Genomic DNA, 20995 nt, shown 5'->3' with positions numbered 1-20995 from the left:
CAGCACTGTGCATCTTAACATACTATATTTCTTATACAGGTTTTGTAGGCAAGTGCATTTACAGTATTTATTCAGTACAGAAAAAAAACGTTAACACTTTCAGATGAAAAGATTTTAAAGCCACAGTTGTTCACAATAAGATCAGGTTTATTCTTTAAGAATATTTGGGGAATCCGAAAATGAGGATGAGGATGCACTAAGCAAGAGCAAAAGTAAGACGTTCTAACGCGTTTCTTGAGGGCTTTTCGTTGTGATCATGTGTGCGCAGGTACCCTGCTCCTGATCGGGAAGCTGTAATGTTGCGTGTTGTGATTACAAAGGTGCGCAGCAACAACATCACGCGGGCGGCTTAAAGTCACGTCTCCACAGTGTTAAATACCAGCGCGGCGACCAGTTCCCCTCCAGAAGTGCCGACGATAGGCTAACAGCACGAATACAAGAAGTCTCCCATGGCAGAAAACTTCGCAGTTTCGGTTTGCAACCAACACATCCAGCTTGTATTTATGTTTAGAACAAATAAGCGAACAATAAGCGAAAAGATGGACGGAGAATTCCCAAGCATCAATTAACACGCAGTCAAGCGGCTGCCTCGGAGTCAAAGATAACTGCGAGGTGAAGCGCTACAGCAGGTTTTGTCGGGAATTTGGACACCCCTCGTATAGAGTTCTGAGTTGGGTGGATTATACTCGCAGCCTGTTATCCCCAACCTTTAACTGAGCCCCACGCTGTTTCATTTCTGTAGAGGAGCTGCTGGAGAAAAACCCCGGACAGCTTCAACAGTATGAAAGTCCCCACGGCAAGCGCAACCACGGTGAAGGGACTGTCTGAAGTTATGGGCAGCATTTGAAAGCAAAAAGGTAGGCTTTGCATTGCTACTTTTCAGGCAGTAGGACCTGTAGCTTATTGGTAAATGACTTGCTATGAAGATAAGGAGAGAAAAGTCCCACAGCTTTCCTGACCTTCGTCATTTACAGTGATGAACCCGTGTTACCAAAAACCAAAAGGGACACATGAGACTCTCTCTTCGCGGGCGGTTCTTTATACCACTTTCCTCTTTGCAAGATGCTTTTAAAGGAATTTTCAGGTGGCATTTTGGGGGGATGAATAAAGGTCATAAAGTAATAGAAAGCAGAAACGTAGTGTCATTACATGACCTTGGCGAATCAACGCAGAATGCAAGTCGCTGCCGGTGAAGCTTCGTCTCGAAAAGGTCCGTTTCATTTCACGGGTGTTAAAGATGCGTTACTCTGATTGGGGTTGTGCAAAAGACCGAGAGAGAAAGATCAGTGCAGTCTTTGCCTTACTTTGCTCACTGTTGCGTAGTTGAAAACGGGCTCTCGCTGCACAGTCGTGAATCAGTGATATACTCTAGCTTATACTGTATGTGAGAAGTCGGTATCAAACCTTGAGTTAAAGGTAAACGTTCTCATCGATAATAACAGAGAAAAAGTGTTCACATGTTCCGTCTGAGTTTTATTTCATTACTGTAACTTATAGTGTAAGTGACTTAATGATTCTATCAGTTCCGTTTTTATCGGTTTTTAAACAAACACACATATATATATATACACTGTATATTGTATACTACAGGGCAGGCTTTTGCGCAAAAGCACATTTCTGGAAAAAGCCTGGGTGGCTAGCTACAGTACAAACATTTCACCGTCTTCTTTGTCGTTAAGAAATCGCAGAAATGTTTTCGCTAAACTTTTAATGTCTTTTCCGATCAAGTAATTTAGATTTGTCACTCATTCCAATCATTTGAAATTGAGCATTTTTGATCAAAGCCGACTATGCTACAGCTCATTAGTATTGTTTTGAAAACGCTTGGATCGAGCAAGCCTTGTGTTGCAGAATGACTACTGCAAGGATAGGGGCGCACGCATGTTTATTTATGTGTGTACGTTATAAAGCTGTTAGCAGGTGTGATTGTGTTATCCGAACAACACAGGAGAGGATGAAATTAAACACTGCTGAAAACGACAGAAGACGCTCCTATTTATTTGTCATTTACTTTCAGAATAGTAAATAAAAGTGCTTAGCCCCAGCTCGGATCTTTCAGTTGCAAGGCCATTACACATAAACGTACTGTATACACTGTAGTTACAGACGCACGTCTTCTTCATCTTGCATTGAAAAAAGAAATAGCGTCTAATTTTAACTTTTTAAAAGTGATTTTTTTTTCATTTTGTTAGGAAACGGTGATGTCTGGCACCGTCAACCATTCCTTGCGACCTGCCGTCTTTCAAAATATTAAAATGAAATAGTTTTAAAAAATAACACGTAAAAAGACGACAGAAATAATGCAGCGATGGCTCAGTTTCTCAAATTCCGTCCTTGTCATGCGTTATAATCCACATAATGCACGTTTACGAACGAAATCTGTTTCAATGGTGTTAAAGCAGTGCTGGGAACAAGTTGTTGCTATCGATTTATCTATTTTTTTCTGTTTGAGTTAAGGTGTCTTGTACTGTACAGTATGTGTTTGTATTTGCCCATGGGCAGCTACAGTATGAGCTACTGTGTTGCGGTCTCGCCGAACTCGGGGGTGAAGGGGGGGTTAGTTGCACAACTTAAATTTCTCATCCTCAAGTCCCGAGTCACGCACTTAAAACGAAAACCATACTTGACAGTCCGGGGCAATGGAAGACTATATAAATGGATCTATCCATGCATAAAATCCTGCAATTATCTCACTTATGGAAATTGCCCAAATGTTTCAATTGGGAGAAATTGAAGGGCTTAAGCATTTTATTAGTTGCCGAAGGAAATATTGGCATGTTGGAGTACACTGTCTGGAGTGCCAACGTACCTTGTAATATTTCTGCAGTTGATGATAACAACTAAGATCTTTGCACGACCCAGATATCTGAAATGCTTTTCTTTGCCATATTTCTTTGTGAATAAAAGTGATTCCCCCCCACACCAAGGTATAGCAGTTAGATCCCGGCCACATTTTCCAAGCTCCAGGGTCTCGTTAAAGCAGGAGCTGAAGTCTGGCATGCTTGTTTGCTTTTGGGGGAATGCTCAGTGTATGATGAAGAAAGCGTAATATTACATATTTTTTATTCCTTTTGTTCACCTCCATCCACCATTTGTCAGATCGGTCATCCGGAAAAGTTCATCTTAAGATCAAATGTTAAGGCAAAGGGGATTCCTGAGGGAAGATGCACACCCCTAGCAAGGATAACATCAAGTTTCAGATATATTTTCAGATATTCAGATATCACAAACTTTGTATGCTGAGAAGCAGATTAAAAGATCAGATAACACAAACACGTATCAGAATCTAGAATCTAATGTGAATGAATATCGGAGAATGGGTGTGTTTGCTTGCACGCTAATTAAGCAATGAGATTCTTGGAAGCTGGCCTTGAAAAAACCATGCCAGGATGACATTTTGGGGTCAAAATGCAGCTGGAAAACATGAATTATTAATATGAGATCAATTCAGATTTCTCACATGCCAGTGAGGAGCAAGAGGCAAATGAACTACAGTATGTGGTGCTAGAGATGTACAGTATTCAAATGAAAACATTGTCTTTCAGCTCAGTCCACTCTAAAGCATAAAGCAAGCATCTCAAAAACTGCCTTCCCATTACTTGACACTAGCACATCTCACACTCTCCTACAGTATTGTATGTCTCTAATCCTTAAAGATAAAATTCACTGTCTGCAAAATATGCGGCACTGTCAGGTTTCAGGAGAACAACAAAAATCAAGAATTCAATGTACTGTAACATCCAGTTCTCATCTCAGAAAGCCACTTTAGATGACTGAAAATCTGCAGATTTTCCAAAGTAAGTGCTTTTATATCAGGCAATTATAGTTTATATTATAATTATAACCTGGAAGTAAGTCTTAGTGTGTTAAATTAAGAGACCCATGTAGTCTTTTATATTGGTTGTCCGTACTAGCCCATGTTTTATGAAACAATTGCTTTATATGATGAACCAACAGATGACAAAGCTAAGCTCAGTGCTTTGAGAACAGCTTCCACCAAGTGCAATGATTTGTAGCTGAGTGCTCTTTTGTTTTTGTTTTTCTTGCTGGAATGTTTCTATTCACAATAGACAATATATATGTGTGACAGCAGTACTTTGACTGATAACATGGCTCCATGATCACTGATATAAATATTTTTGCAACAGAGTTGGCTGATGTATTCTTCAGCTCACCTGCATCTTCTCCCTAGAAGGTCACACCAGCTTCCCTTTGTTCTATGACAATGATATTTTCTGTCAATAGTCTGGCACCCTTTTTGTTGGCCTTCAGCTATCTAAGATAGATTTTCCTCTGGAGAAAGCAAATGTTTTACAGTGAGGTTAGTAGATTATAGTACTCAGAAATGTATATTGAAAAACCTGAAAGGCCTTTTTACCAATATTTCCAATAGTGTAAAATAACTGATGGTACAATAGAGTCCACATTTATTCGTACTATTGATGAACTGTGACCTAAAGATGATTTAGCAAATAAATGCAGGTGAAAATAACGAGTTTTCAACATATAAAAAATAAAATTAAATCCTCTAATGCTTTGTGATGCAGTAGTTTCTCAAAGCCTTGAAAATTTATAAGAGCTTTCACAAACAACCTTGACTGGGTTATTAAAAAGGGCTGAACACAGAAGCAAAGCACTTGGTTCCAGATCATCATGGGGGACGCCAGAGGATTGTGCAGAGATCTATAATGAAACATTTATGGCCTCAACAACACAAGTTACAGCTGTTCAAATTCTGTAAAACACCCCATTTTTCATCTGTGGGATCTATTATCCAGACACAATGTGATGGTGGGAGGACACAGAAACCGAGTGTCCCCCTGGCCACTCCACTCCCATGACTGGTGTGACTGTGGCAGAGTTTCATGGCACCGTTCTGGGACAGTCTCACCCCAAGTATGATTAACACAACAAGAGTGACACTCATGTAACAAGAAAAAATCAACTTCCTGTGCAGAACCAAACTGGGGTTTATTTGCATCCCCTGTCTTAGTTAGAAATTGTTTTACAGAGTTTTTGGGATGTTTTAGTCAAAAACTCGTATCGAGAAACTGAACCTGGATTGCATATTGGCAATGTGCATCTAAGTCAATAACCAAAATGTTAAGAGAGCATCAGTGTTCTAGGTCAGCCATCAGAGTTTCTAAAGGAACATTTATGGAATGAGCTGGAGACAGCAGACCTCTAGTACAGACCACATCTGGCAGAACTGAAGAGGGTCTGCACGGAGGAGTAGTCAAACAGCCTCTAAAAGTGCTCAAGGGGGTATTAAAAGGCTCCCCCTTCTGAAGATTGTCATATTGATTACTGGTAATATGAACAGATGTTCTAAAGAAGAGCGTGTATAGTTTTCAGCTTGCCTCAGTCAAATAACACTAAATACACACTTTTGAATGAATACATTTGGAGGCTGCTAAGAACATAAGAAATATTACAAACAGGGGGCCCATTCACCCCATCTAGCCTGTTTGATAGTTACTGTAATTGATCAAAGCCATCTCTGACTTTTTACAAGATTGCCTTCAACACTGTGGCTGGGTAAATAAGTGTCTTCTGTTTTCAGCTTGATATGTACTTCCACACAGGTTGCATTAAATACAATTAGCAAATAAAGTATATACCCATGCATACATCTCTAGAAAATAAAAAATGCCAGATGAAAGAGGATATACCACTCAAGAATAACAGATAACTAAGCTCCTCTTAAGCATTTTTAGGTGCAGTTTAACTGGCCTGAGCCTTAAACCTGATTAACAATCCCTGATATACAACATTGACAGGCTTCTATGGGGAGCATGTGAAAACCACAATGCATGATAACTACCACAAACAGGAGTCTTTATTAAGCCAGCTCTTCTCTATAAATAAAAAAAAAAGCAGATACACAAGATACTGCCTCGAGTACCTTTATATACCAAAATCATCTAAATTAACTCCATGTGAGAATGTGACTCTCTGCCCCTTGCCAATAATCTAATAAAACAATCAATGTACCACCAGTGAGCCTATTTACAGACATAACGACCTCTTATGTCCTAATGACCTCTAGTGGCACGTCAGCTGGCCTGCCACAGTGGCACTACTGCCACCCACCTGCAGAAGTGAATTCAAAAACACCAAGTGTTAGCTACTGTAATTGTTTTGTCAGATTTCTACCTGTCAGAAATTGTGCTCTCTGTTTGGAAAACAGTGATTCCCCTTAGGCGATTGTGTTAGGATCCCTCAATCCTTCAAGGAAATACAGGATTAATTTTCCATGGAATCAATAACATGATAACCCCACTTTGACCTTTGTGTAGGTACTGGAATTTGACTGCAGGGAAATTAAATACCTCTTCAGCAGCGAGGATGGGTGTTTAGACCTGCAATAAAATGCTGCTTATGTATTTGCAGTGGCATGACAGCTCCTTGTTTGCGGTCTCTGTTCATTTGAGTTTTTTTCTAACATTTAAAATGTATACGGCCTAATCCTCTCCAGATTCCATTGTACAGCAATCAGCATGGTCAAAACGCACAAGAAAACAGAAGTTCTCAACTGAAGTTTAACATGATACTGTAGAATAAATTTTGCATTGAATTTCTTGTCAGTTTAGCTGAATCTCTTTAACTCTGCATGTTCGCCCCAGTATTTAAATAAATTCTGTTTTTGAAAATATTACCGTTATCACCCTGATTATCAACCTAGGTGTCCTACTAGGCTAGTCTGATGAAATTAATATTCATTGGTAACCTTCTGAAAGAGCAGGTTTGCTGAAGGAGAAATTAAGAACAGAGAATGAAACAACATCAAGTCTGAAACATGATGGACCAATGTGTTGTGGACAAGTAAAAAGAGCATTTTTGCTCTGGAATCCTGCTTCCCGATTCAATGCAAGCTTTATGGAACAGATGTGGAGCCTGATAGAAAAGAATGAGATCATTAACTGTGAGCTGAATAAAGTCTGAGTACTGTACATGGTCGTTGTTTCAGTGCTTTAAGATTAGAAGGCTATGGTGGCAAATTAACCATCTGGACAGTTGATAAAATGACAGTATGGTACTTATGAATCTTATCAGAGCAATAAGTAGTAGGCTTTCAGTAAACAAAACTGAGTTCATTCTGTCCAGTTGCTATGACTTTATGCAAAAAATAAAACTTTACAAGCTAGTTAAGCAATAAAGGTGTCCGAAACAACCTCATTTCCATCAGGTCTCATTTTCACTGCTCCCTTACTTCTTGTCCTGGTGTAGCATAACATATTTACTAAACAAATTGTTACTTACCTATATTTTGAGAGTCAAATGATGCATGTTGCTGTATTTATTCAATTTATGAGCAATATACAGTAATATATTATAACAATACTATAACAATGTGCTTCCAATGTGTCTCTAGGAAGTACTTATGCTCATTCTGAACAACTACTGTGCTCATAAAAAATATCCAGTACCAGTTAGGGAGTGTGGGAAATTTTGTGCTTTCAGTTCCTATTCCTCTTGCACTTTTCTTCAAGGATAGGATAATCTTTGGAAAGTCTTCCCTCTATGGAATATCATAATCAGTTTAACCTTACATGGTTGGTAGGCATCCAGTTGTGGATAATGGGGCTCATTTTTCTATAAAATGTAATGGTCCCTAAAACAGGTTAAGAAAACCAAAGCAATGGCAGGAGGGGGTTAATACTTAATTGGAATAAAGTATCATCATCAGCAAAGAGCTTCTTCATGCACATAGTTTTTGTTTCCTAAAAACTGTTACGCAACATAAAAAAACAATTCATCTTGTTCTGAGAACCTAATATCTGCCCCATGAGATTAATTAACAAGTCTCATCATCGTGATGAATGCTAAAATGCAGGGGATATAGCAGAGACAGTTTCCACTAAAGTCTAGTGCAGGTGTGTGCGTCTGCAGGGTTTTCCAATTTCTTCAGTGTTTCGCGTGCTACAATCACAATCTTGATTCTCACATCACTCGCCATGCTCTTTGAAATAAAATGACGTTTTATCTACATCATCTACACAGTCCTATTTCAATTCCAGTTTCATTTACATTTTAGTTAATACATTTTAATTATGAGGACAGGTGCCCCCTAAAACCCTTTCGAGCCATCTTTTTCTACAGGTGTTCGCCTACTTTAAAGTGGCCCAGAAACAAACTGAAAACATTATTTTCATTCATCCATTTTCTAACTGCTTCTTCCAGTTCAGGGTTGCAGGGGAGCTGGAGTCTATCCCTGCAAGCAATGGGCACAAGGCAGGGTACACCCTGGGTGGGGCACCAGTCCATTGCAGGGAAGATGAAACATTATACAGTACATGTAATGTCACTATGATGACTTTTTAACAATTAAAAACACAAAGGCCTGTGATGCTAGTGCTTTTTATTTCAAATGCATGACATTCTAGCTATTTGTAAATGTAATTCTTTATACAGAAATGCATCTGTTCCTAAAATTTTCTGCAATCCTGCTGCAAAAAACTTTTCAGGTACAGGGTTCAAAGTGCTTCTCTTCACACTACCCCATGCCCAGTCTTTAGATGTTCCATCTCCTTTCAGAAATGTTTCTCCAGTTCGTTCAATTGTGTGGCAGTACTTCACTGCTCTTTCCCAACAGGAAAATGATGAATTACTGCACACTACTCCTCTGTCAGATAGTTCTTTACAGTTGCTACCATGTCTGTTCCTTAGCCAGTGTCCATAAAGTGGAAGCTCTGTTAATTTCTGTTTAATTTCCTCAGGATTTTGTGATACAAGCGGAATTTGATTTGGAAATCTAAAGTAATAATCAGTTCATACAGTACCACATGCAGTGGTTCAGGATAAACATCCTCCATAAAGGCATTTAAGTTGCTGGCTGTTCTGTCCTGGAGTGATCTTTTCTGGTCTTTTTGAGAGACTGCTTGGAATCCTATGGTTTTCATTTTCTAGTCATCATTTACCAATTGCTAATCAATATCAGAGTACAAAGACTTCTTTTAGTTTATGAAAGGGAAAGAGCTTAGGAAGAATTATCTATTGTTTCCCTAGGTAACCTAAAACTAAAGCAACCAGTGGCAGACCTTGGGTGCATGCCAGCTGATGAATAATTCCTAGTCAAAATAATAAAGAGCAGAAAAAAAAATTGAAAATCTATCTTTACCGATTATCAGCTGGCATGCACCCAATGTCTGCCACTGGATGTCTGCCACAACAGGCAAATACAAAGGTTTTGGTACAAAATCCTTGGTTTAAAATCACAAGAACACAAAGGCTTCATTTTCTGCATGTTTGCGTGTAGCATTAAATGTACCCTTACTGTATCATAGCATTGCAATGTGAATATTAGAGAGAGAGTTTTCTATACCAGTTAAGTCGCGGCTCAAGTTATTGAATATTACCTTTCCCAATGAAGCATACATGTCCATGAAAAATGCATTTAATTGAAGTGTGGCTTTGCAGCAATCATGGTTAACAAGAAATAACAAATAATAAATTATCCAAGCTTAGTGAGACAGGAATCCATAACCACAATTCAAAAACCTGCTTTAAAGAATACGCTAGTTTACTTTCCAGACTGCACAGGCACACAGCATGTTATCAGCTACAGGAGCCACTAATCCTTTTGGCATGTGATAATAAAAAGCTAGAAATATCAGTTAATAATTGTGTTAAGAGCCCTCAAATCAATACACTCTTGACTGTGAGTTTGCCCCCATTTTGCTAGTCGCTCATCATCAAGTTTCTGGCTTTGCTTGTAGAAGGATCAGCAGGTCCAATGTGCCTCAGCAGCGCGTCACTGATCAGAACTCCAAAACCAAAGATCAAAGTTCAAAACACATACAGTAGGGACGCATTACAGCTAGATGCTTTGATAAACATCCCTAAATACACAAGAAATTCTACTCGAATCACAGTTACAAATGTTTTGTATGTAAAAGCTTTTGATAATCCTTTTGGCAATAATGACATATTCAGTGAGCTGGGAAATAAGTGCATTTCAAAATGTTGTTTTGTATTTAAAAGAACAGTAATTGAAAATGACTCAATTAAAACTGAATTTGCAATAATTTACTTACTTCAGTTTACTTACTTCCTCCCCTACTTGCAGTAGTAGGTAACAGCATTTTATCTATTTTCCTTAAAATCACATACTCCTCACAGTGTGTATCCAGTGTAGGGTCACTCCTGACGATACTGAGTATATACACACATTACCACTGTAAATCTAAGGATTTCTTGAAGGGTTTTTCAGCTCCTTTGAACTGGCATTTTTCTGCAGTGAGGATCTGTGTACTGGATGAAGGTAAGAAACAGAGATGTTTCTGTACATTAAGCCCAGGGAAAAATAAAAGGATACATGTATAATGTGAGGACAAGGCTTGAAGCAGATCACTTACTGTTTGAAGAAAAAGCACTCTCATTTCCTCACATGGTTCTTATCCAGTATACTATATACATCAGTGATCATAATTCCTGGTCTACCTCTCTAGCACCAGAAGTCTATAATTCTGTTTTACGTTAGCAGTAGCCCTGTGTTGTAACTGGTTGTTATAAGGAAAGTTATACTGTAATTTTGAGCAGATTATCAAGCTCATATGATAGCTAGTACCTAATTTGAGGATCTGTTCCAGCAGTTTTTTTTAAGAAGCCAGGGTTTCAGCTTTAACAGAGAGCCTTTAGAATAGCATGTGGGTCTACATACCCACAGCTCTTTATGTAAAACATGAAGACATCTGTTGGACTGACTGTCAGGGCTATTGAGGATTTTGATTACTTGAATCGGGTCCCCTCACAGTCCTCTCTGATCAAGACTCTTTCAGTCTGTCAGTGTCGGACATTTCATCTCATCTTGGCAAAGTCTCCGGTTGCTCTTCTTTGGGCAGATGCCACAGCAGCAATACATATTTTGTAATGTGGTTAATAAAGTTGTACACTATTTTAAATAAAGTCTGACTCACATATTTCACAGCTGTTACAGAATATCCTTTGATGCTTATTGCTTCACCACATTGTCTAGATGGGAAAAATGTTATGGCAACATAAACACACAAGGGTTTTGTCACAGGTAGCATCTCCATGAAGCTCATTGTTTTCTATCATATATTTAAAGTGCTGTTTTGGCTAAGTTTATATTACCTGCTTTGTCCACAAAAAATCTATTAATGTTATAATCTAACTAACCTCTAAATAACCTGACTAGAAGAGTGACTGATATTTGTTTTTGATTAAAACCATATTTTAATTGAAATCTCATCTGAACTGTATTTTGGATGTGTCCTTAGAAGACATTTAACAGCATTTCATAATAGCTTGTTTTGCACCATGCGACTTTTGTTATACCGTGATTGTCATCCTTACAGTATATATTATTACATTGCAATGATGGAAGGATTTTTCAAGGATACAAAGTAAAATAAATTACAGTTTTCTTAATAAATGTACTTTTTTCCACTTCGTGCAGTATTGCTGAGCTCATAAGTGAATAACCACATTTGTTTTGTGATTGCTTACCTTTAAATTTAAATAGCCTAATTGGTTCTAACATAAACATAACCCTCTTAACCAAACAGAAAACAAAACAAAAAGGAAGGTAGAGATACTCCGCAAATTTGGTTTGTTTCTGAGATTTTATTGTGTTGTTCCTTAAGTTAGGCAGAAAAGGATCCGAAAACTATACATACTGTATATACAGTAGCCTCAAGACACTGACTTATGGGTGAAGATTTATTTTCTTTGCAATAATTATTCTAAACTTGCAGGAACTCCAAACCCAAAATACCTAAAAAAGAGTACCAGGTTCTTATGTTGCTCTCCTGAATTCTGTGACTATTATCCCAATGAAGCTGTGTGTGTTGCAATAGTTACCTATTGCAATAATGACAGTGTGCTGGGGTTGTGGAGTTAAATGAAGGACTGTTTTATGAAAAATGTTTTTAGTAAAATGCCAGCAAAAATATGCTTTTACTTGTCCATATATCTCTTTATCTGTGTGTGGATGGACTCATTTACTGTGTACTGTGAAGGCAGAGATTTGAAATATAACTAACTCTGCATTCTCTGAATTGTATTTTCAGATATCTTGTGCTGACCGAGAAACTTTGAAACGCAACTGCGTGCCAGAATGGATCTTGCCGGAAACTCTGCTTGGGCAGTCAGCCCTGAAGCGTTCAACCAGACCCTGCTCACAAATATCTCTAAGAATGACACAGTTCAGTCTGTGCCTTTATATGGCATTAGCACAGTCCTGATCCCTGTCATCTATCTGACAGTGTTCACCATTGGACTCACCGGGAACACGTTGGCCATTTATGTGGTCCTTCGGTACACTAAGATGAAGACTGTCACCAACATTTACATACTCAACCTGGCTGTGGCCGACGAGCTCTTCATGCTGGGGTTACCCTTCCTCACCACGCAGAATGTGCTCTCCTACTGGCCCTTCGGGTCCTTCCTGTGCAGGCTGGTCATGACGGTGGACGCGATCAACCAGTTCACCAGCATCTTCTGCCTGACCGTCATGAGCATCGACCGCTACCTGGCGGTCGTGCATCCCATCAAGTCCACCAAGTGGCGGCGGCCCAGGGTTGCCAAAGTGATCAACGCCAGCGTGTGGATCCTGTCTTTTCTCGTGGTGCTGCCGGTGATCATTTTCTCCGACGTCCAAGACGGGCTCAACACCTGCAACATCAACTGGCCGGACCCCAATGCGGTGTGGTCTACCACCTTTATCATCTACACGTCTGTTTTGGGCTTTTTTGGGCCTCTGTTAGTGATTTGTCTGTGCTACCTGCTGATCGTGGTCAAGGTGAAGTCCTCAGGCGTGCGGGCTGGTTTCACCAAGCGGAGGAAGTCCGAAAGGAAAGTCACCAGAATGGTGGTCATCATTGTCGTCGTGTTCGTCTGCTGCTGGCTCCCTTTTTACATCCTCAACATGGTCAACCTGGTCTTCATTGTGCCCGAGAACAATGTCATGGCGGGGATCTATTTCTTTGTGGTGATACTGTCCTACGCCAACAGCTGCGCCAACCCCTTGCTCTATGGCTTTCTCTCCGACAACTTCAAGCAGAGTTTCCGGAAGGTCCTGTGCATTTACAAAGGCAACGGGGTCGAAGACGGTGACCCGAGCCTACCCCGGACGGAAAAGACAACCTTTCACGACTCGTTCCTCTCTCACAGAAACAATGACTTCAACGGCCACATGCAGACGAGCAAGGTATGAAAATGGGGTTGTGGTACAAGGAGAGGCTTGCGATTGGGTGCCAGAAGTGTAATAAAAAACAAATAATGATCTCAATGAAATTAAGCACAAGAAAACGACTCAAAGTCTAAAGAGAGCGAAATGCACAGCAGCATCCATTCGTCCTTGCATCCATTTTCACTCCGCTTTTCCTGGTGAGGGTCATGGTTGCAGCAAGCCGAGTTGATCAGCACAGACTTCCCTGTCCCCAGCAACTGATTCCAGCTCCTCCTGGGGGATCCCCAGGCGCTCCTAAGCCAGCCGAGAGATATAATCCCTCCAGCGTGTCCTGGGTCTCCCACGGGGTCTCCACCTAGTGGGACGTGCCCAGAACAGCTCTAGTGGGAGCCAACCGGGGGGCATCCTTATAAGATGCCCAAACCACTTAAACTGGCACCCCTCGACCAGGAGGAGCAGCGACACTGCTCTGAGGCTCTCCCGGATTGTTGAGCTCTTATCCCCGGCACGGAGAGTCAGCCCAGCGGCCCTGCGCCGAAACCTCATTTCTGCCGCTCGTATCCGCGATCTTGTTCTTTCGGTCATTAGCCACAGCTCATGACCATAGGTGAGGACAGGGACGTATATCGACTGGTCAACCGAGAGCTTTGTCTTCAAACTCAGCTCCCACTTCGCCACCACAGACCGGTGCAGTGAATGCAGAACAGCTGACTCTGCCCCAATCCGCTTGTCGCACAGAAGAATGATAAAAATCTATATGTTGCAATGTGCATTTCTTTGGATTAAGGGATCTCCTAAATGTCTTAATGTTATTGTTATAAGATATGTGTAAAGATTTATAATTACAGTATGTGAACAATCCAGTGCACATCCATTATATAAAAAGACATTGCATATGTACTGTATGCTGTGACTTATTTCAGAGGTTATTAATGCACAATTTATGTTCGTTATCATTTTGTCCTGAACAGTATAATCATTAAGGATGTTATTATGATGATAAATGATATTATTCTTAAAGCTGTATGATCCAGAGCAAACTTTACCCCTGGTTTTCTGAAGGTTTAGTGATATGCATAGTCTGAACGACTGCACATGTAGCAGGAATTGATTTAAGTGTGGAAAAGAACATTTAAATGAATAATTTTCCACTTAAATAAAATTAATAGTTAAATTAAAATTAAGTTAATAGTTTTTGTTTTTCATTTTAGTTACATTGTATCTAGCAATAGAAAAGGTAGAGGAAAGTTTGCAATGGGAAAAGGTTTGGAAAACTCCCATTTTCCATCTTCATTAAGAATCACTAGTGGGGATAAAACAAATGTAATATAATAACAAATGACAATATAACGACAAATGTAATATAATTAGTCTTTCCTCTGTTCTTAATAATAATGCTCTGTGAATCACAATGCAAGTAAAATATTTAATAATTACTGTATGCAAGCAAATTAAATCTGAATTACTAACTGAAACGGTACCATAGCTCCACTTTAAGAGATGGTTGAAACTTTTTTTATCACTTTCTATTGGATTAAAAGCGATGTGTTCACAAGCCTGCTTCACCTTACCGGACATTTTTTTGCCTCGTTCGCAGACAATGACGGCAATAAGGCGCTGCACAGACCTGGAAATTTCATCTATTTTGTGATGTAAATGTGAGGTTTTACACGCTAGTGGGTACATTTTACTTTCATTGCGGTTGGAACTGCACTCATCAATGCCGGTTCTTTCTAACCCCAGAATATAAAAAATAGTGTTGCAGTTCCCCCTTAAGCAACATTAAAAGCATTAAACATACCCTGTGGGGCAGCAATCACATGAATGCGTGAGCCACTATGCGCCCGTTCAACTTCACTGTGAAAGCTGACTGAATGTACTTAGTGGTGTTAATCAGACTCCCATGGTGGTTACTCTTGGCAACCCAGAACCCACCCCAGAAGAGTAAGGAGAAGGGCAGGACTTCACTTTGGATCGGATGGCAGTCCATCGCAGGACACACACGCATGCACACACAAATACAGCGACAGTTCGAAAACCCCCGTCATGCCAGCTAGGTTATCTCTCGAAGGAAACTGATCCACCTAAAGTAAAAAATCCCATGGACTCAGTTTTAAGTGTTTCTGCTTAAAACAATGAATCTCCATAAATCCCTTTATGTTTCGAGGCACTAGTCACGACAAATGCTCTATGGGTTTCTATACCCATTTCTTGCTTTGGTAAAGATTCTCGGTATATTTGCAGTAAATAACAATTTAGCAGCAAAGTCAAAGTGTACCAAGATGAATATCTAGATATTGGTTTGTATCTTGTTGGTTGTTTTTTAGGGAGAGAAAAAATCTACTTACAGTTCTTATTAAATTAGATTTTTTGTTTTTTGTGGTGGCATAAAAAACATAGTACATTATTAAAAAGATGTGTAGAAGTCTGTTTCTGTACAATTATATAAAGTAGTACAATACAATACTACTGTATGTAACCTATATGTTAAGGTAATAATATGAACAACTTTTGTTTACCAAAATACATTCAACAATTTTGTGCTTCTATGTTTCAGTACATATTGGACTTCACTACACGCAGGCTGTTGTGTATTTTTAATCAAATCAAAGGCATTATGATGGGCAAAATGAAAAACTCTCAAGGTAAATATTGTGGGTTTTATATAAGCCACTTAATGACCTTTCTTTGAGTCAAGGCAAGATACTAATTCAGAGAACGTTATCACCAATGCTAAACATTCTTAATTAATCTTTCCTTACTTTTTATACATAAAAAGGCATTCATTTTTGTCCCTTCCCTATCTGTATTGTTGTATTCCTTTTCACAAGAAAATGGCCTCTAAAATGCTGAACAAATAAAAACAGCAAGTGCAGAAGGCAAGGCAAAAGTAACCATGCAAACAAATAACCACAAAAAACAAATAACCATATGAAAAAGCACTACTGTACATATCATTCGCAAGGTTTTAAAAGATTTAAAAATATTTTAATCTTAACTTTAAAAAGAGCAGCCAAAGGAGCCTAGTTTATAACTGGTAAATGATGACACATACAACCATACTTTTGTGGGGCTTTATAAGAAAATACTTGGACAGCCTTCGTTTTTTCTGTGCATTTTTGGAACACTACACCATGCTGCATTCTGTGACCTGGCTTAGAGAGTGATTAGAGGCATATGGAATCAACAGGACCTTTAGGTACTGTATGTGAGCTGCAGTCAAACAGAGCTTAATACATCATGAACTAGATTTAAAATCTTGAGTAAAACAAGACGCCAATAGAGGTTTGCCAATACAGGAATAATATGTTGAAATCGCACGGCTCTTCTCCAAAGTTTGGCAATAAAGTACTTTCCAAGTTGTAGACATTAAATCATATGACTAGATGTATCACAAAAGTTCATCACAAAAACCGAGCCTTGAGCTTACAAAAGTGTTAGAGAAATAATACAGTATGTTTAATCTGGTGATGTTTCTTAGATGAAGTCCCTGTTATTCAAGGGACGAATCTTGATCAAGGATAACAGCTAGATTTCTAGATTTTTTACTTTTAAATCGTCCTGTAGGTATGACGATTGCTGATTCCTTATGTGCCTGTAAGACATCATTGGACTCATTTTAATATAATTCAAAGGACAGTGGCCTGTAGGTAAAGTCAAATGTTTTCTACTGGGTACTGAGACAGTACCAACATAGAGATTCCTCGTAAAAACTGTAGGTCATGCGACCTCTCATCTTGCAATTTGTTTTGAAGGCTGAGTTGCTTAATGCTGTCCTTTGGGGTGTCAACTCAACGGTACCTCTTCTGTGCATGTAAGCCATTTCTCCCAGACAAACAAAGTCTTGCCCAGAAACTATCCACAAAGCCATAACTTTCAGACTCACAACAATTTGCTAATCACTACTTAGGGAATGTAGACTATTGAAAATCTCACAGCCCTTTCCAATAATTTGAAGGGGTCTTGGCGCATTTACTCTCTCACCTGATGTTTTTACTTAATTACCAAGAGGTTTGGAATCTATGTTCTTCATATCATTCAGGAAATTCCACGAGACAAGTCTGCATGGTCTTGAATAACAGGAAAAGCCGGGAGGTTTTCTCATCTTTGCAGAAAGAAAATAGTATTTCGTTAAAAAAGGACCCTAGTTTCATGCAGCTGATGCAAAGCTGAGAAGTAAGCAGGGGAGTTGATATTTTGGCATGGCCAGTGAAGAAAATCATTGCAGAATTACGAGTCCAGACCCTCCCGACTGTTCAAAATAAGCTTGGAGATCCATTTCCAGTCCTCTGAGCCAGGATCTTGTGGGCAGATCTGAGGTGTAACCGCAGAGCATTAATCTGGCTTGATTGAAATAAGCATTAAGTATGTGTTGGACATGTATTCTTTTCCGTCTTACATCTTAAGGCTTACTCGTGTTTGGCATACCTGGTGCACTGTTATTTTGTTATGTATTGAAACGTTGAACATGAAATAACATATTTTTTTGTATCGAGAGTCTAGTTCCCAGCAGTGCAATCTGGGGGGTACTGAACAGGTGTCGTTTTTTTCTAGGGTGTCCTTTTGGAGGCCTGCTGTAACTCTTTGGTCGAGGATCAGCCCACAGCACCTGGTGTGATTGGACAATCAACGTTATAAACAGGGAACCTGTTGCTTGATGCCCGCTGAGCAGAAGTCTGCCCCTGCCCCTCCATGCTCCCCCACCAGCTCCTTTCATTAGGGTATCTGTTCACCAGCCTGCCCTGGTGACCTCTGACCTCTAAACCCCTGACCTCTGTCAGAGGTCACTCCCTCCTGAGTTAAGGGGGCTGTTGGTGGTGGTGACATGTGGACAATGCCTTTACGTTGGGATGCAGTGTCAGCATGCTTGAGCTCCACACTGCATCCTAATTTCTGCAGCTACTCAATGATTGAACAATGATGCTACTGTACAGTGTGGAAGACACAAGATAGAGTTTTCAGTAAGTGATGTAACAGTTACATTTGATGTTGTTGGGAAAAATATTTTTTTAAGGGTCGGCTCTTTCCTTTTGCAAAAAGGACAGTTAAGCAAAAACTTTGAGAGAAGTTAATTGCCATTCACTAATGAACTATAATGTGAAATGCAGATTTAGCAACTGTGACATTTTAAAATCCTTTGTATATGACTATTGTGCCAAAAGTCATCACATCTAGTAATCTACAGAGGATAGATGGACCATATGCTAAACTTAATCAGTGAAACCGTACTTTTCTCTGTATGGAGATATCACGCTTAGTAGAATTTGTTCTAAACTTTTCCAAACAATTTTTTATAGGTAGCATTTGAGAAATATTTTTAAAAATCCTGTTAATCAGGAATTAACGCATAAGGCATATCTTTCAGGTACCAGTCAAGTGTTACCTTGCATTTGTCAAACACGTCTTTAGTGATTTTTCTAAAACCTCCCACAACTCCATCTTCTGTCTCATTGTGATACTACTTTTGGAAGTACTTTGCAGTACAATTGGTAGTGTTTTGAAAAAGACAATCTCAATAGAAATACTGTATGCTTAAAATATTTGTGTTGCATTTTGATGATTGATAAATGTAGTTATTTTTATATATGCATGTACAGTATATATGATTTTGGGGAACATCCAGTTTACCTACAAGATTGAGAAAAATGAGATTGAGATATGCTGTTCACGATAATCCTAATACATTGATTCGGTTAGCTTCCTACCTATGGCACTGAAGTGGCTGGTGTGTTCACAACCACTCTGGTATGAGGTGGAATTCTTTATAATAAGACCCTTGTCATGTCATGTTTTGGTTATATTTCAGTATATGTCAAAACATTTTAAAAGACAGACTTAAAGTCATAGAGAGCAAAAAAAAATCAAGTAATTTGGCCCTGATGGAACACTCTAAACTCCCTGCAAAGTGAAGAATATGAAACTTGTGAAGCATGTGTTTGTTACTATTCAGTAGTTTGATCAAATTCTAATAACAGTGTATAAAGGGATAGCAAATGTACTACTTTGGGATTAACATGCCTGGCTGATGAAATGACAGGTCAGGTTGATGATTACGGCTGTCACAACAACCCACACTTACGAGGAATGAACCAGGGAGGCAGCTACATGGGTGAAGTTGGGGTGGAGGGAGTGGGGCTAGAAAAGATGTGCGCAGAGTTGTAGGCACCCAGGGAGTGCTTATATGTAGGAGAGCAGACGTGTGAGACAACAATTTGATCTCCTGCGAAACATATGTTAAATAACACCGTTAACAGAAACAGTACTTTTGAAGCAAAAAGATTGCAGTTTTCTTATCCTTTATAGGGTCAAATAAAGTATTTATTTTTCTATTTTCATTTTTTCTAGAAATATTTTTGGTTGGGCGGTACAGTGGTGCAGTGGTTAGCATTGCTGCCTTGCGGTGTTGGGGCCTGGGCTCGATTCTGGGGTGCTATCTGCTTGGTGTTTGTATGCTCTCCCCAGGTTTGTGAGGGTTACCTCCGGGTGCTCCGGTTTCCTCCCAAAGTACAAAGACATTCTGGTAGGTTATTTGGCTTCTGGGAAAATTGTCCCTGGTGTGAGTGTGTGCATGTCAGTGTATATGTGGGCCGTGCGATGGACTGGTGTCCCATCTAGGGTGTACCCTACCTTGTGCCTGTTGCTTGCCATCTTAGGCTTCGGCTCCCCAGTGACCCTGTACTGAGTAAAGCATTTTAGAAAATGGATGGATGGATATTTTTGTGCCTCCGACCATCTTAAAATCCTATCCATCACACCTTCCTTAAATACCTGTCACCTTTCCATTATTTGATAGGCAACCCCTTGGTTTAGACATTATTCCCAAACAGTCCCTAGACATATTGTGAAGTTGCAAAGTTGCAAAGGTCATTTTACTTACTAAGCTGATTGTCAACTCGTTTGATTCTACCATTTAAAAAAATGGCATATCTTTAACTTCTGAAAGAGAAACGTGGTTAAAACATAATCACCACAGTGGTCATGCCAAAGCCTAGTAGTGTCTGCAATTGTTTCATTTAAAAAACAAATTTAGTGCCAAACCACCTATTCTGAAGGTGGCTCCTATTTACAGAACTTAAAAGGGAATAAATGAGAATGTATTGACTTTTTTTACTAAATGTGAATCAAATGAATTGTTCAAATGTAATCATGCCTATTAAAAATATTGTACAGTTCAATGTGTTAATAAATTAGATTTGATTAGATATTGTTCTTCTTGTATAGCTTTGCGTTATTAAATACTAGACTCTAGTATCTAGTGTCTCCTTGTGCAGTTTTTGGTGTTGTGTTGAAGCATGAATGCTATCACAGACTACATTTTTTGTGTTGTGACGGCAATGTGTCAGCTTACATAAAATTATGAGAATGACAACAAAGCTAATGACTGTACACTTGTTAATTATCAGAGCCAGTCAGTTTCCACATGTTCGTTGTTTTTGTCCCTTACTGTATGTGCCAAATTGAAAAAAAGCATATCTTGGATTGTACTGCTGCACACTCAAGCGTGTTTTATTCATTTACACTGTAAATGCTACTGTATGAACCTGAAAAGAATTCTATACTGAAAATGAATATTATGATATTTACATTTTACCTTCAATAAAAATGTGCTAAAGCAAAAATCAACCTCTGACATTGTCTTATATTTTTGTCATCCATGCTTCCTCCTTTCCCAAGCCTTCCACAAGGTAAATACAAAAAACGTTTGTACCCTGTTCTTAAAGCTATTTAGTTGTTGTCGAAGTTGTTATGGATAGTCTTTCAAATTTGCTGATGACTAGCATTAAAAATACACAAAATAATCCAATTTTTTATAGAGATACATCTTATTTTCATTTAACT

The 20995-nt window shown here is 39.1% G+C and overlaps 1 protein-coding gene across 2 annotated transcripts; it reads left to right on the top strand.

Moving 5' to 3' along the window:
- Window positions 1–403: 403 nt before the first annotated feature.
- Window positions 404–20775, top strand: sstr5 (somatostatin receptor 5). 2 transcript variants are annotated; one of them, XM_088936455.1, is made up of 4 exons: window positions 404–612; window positions 743–857; window positions 12036–13174; window positions 17711–20775. In XM_088936455.1, the coding sequence occupies exons 3-4, from the start codon at window positions 12083–12085 to the stop codon at window positions 17792–17794; spliced, it is 1176 nt and encodes a 391-aa protein (XP_088792581.1). In that variant the 5' UTR covers window positions 404–612; window positions 743–857; window positions 12036–12082; the 3' UTR covers window positions 17795–20775. The 2 variants fall into 2 exon arrangements, with proteins under 2 accessions (XP_088792581.1, XP_088792580.1); XM_088936454.1 differs by lacking the exon at window positions 17711–20775 and adding an exon at window positions 15714–15911.
- Window positions 20776–20995: the final 220 nt, after the last annotated feature.

The sequence above is a fragment of the Atractosteus spatula genome, chromosome 18, assembly GCF_055471065.1.
Source record: "Atractosteus spatula isolate fAtrSpa1 chromosome 18, fAtrSpa1.hap1, whole genome shotgun sequence".
Classification (NCBI taxonomy): domain Eukaryota; kingdom Metazoa; phylum Chordata; class Actinopteri; order Semionotiformes; family Lepisosteidae; genus Atractosteus; species Atractosteus spatula.
The sequence above is the reverse complement of the archived record's forward strand: the minus strand, read 5'-3'. Positions and strand labels throughout refer to the sequence as shown.

Coding starts and splice junctions, on each gene's coding strand:
- sstr5 (XM_088936454.1), top strand. CDS start 12,083: ATGGATCTTGCCGGAAACTCTGCTTGGGCAGTCAGCCCTGAAGCGTTC. Junction 13,175..15,713: donor GCCACATGCAGACGAGCAAG/GTATGAAAATGG, acceptor TCTATGTTTCAG/TACATATTGGACTTCACTAC.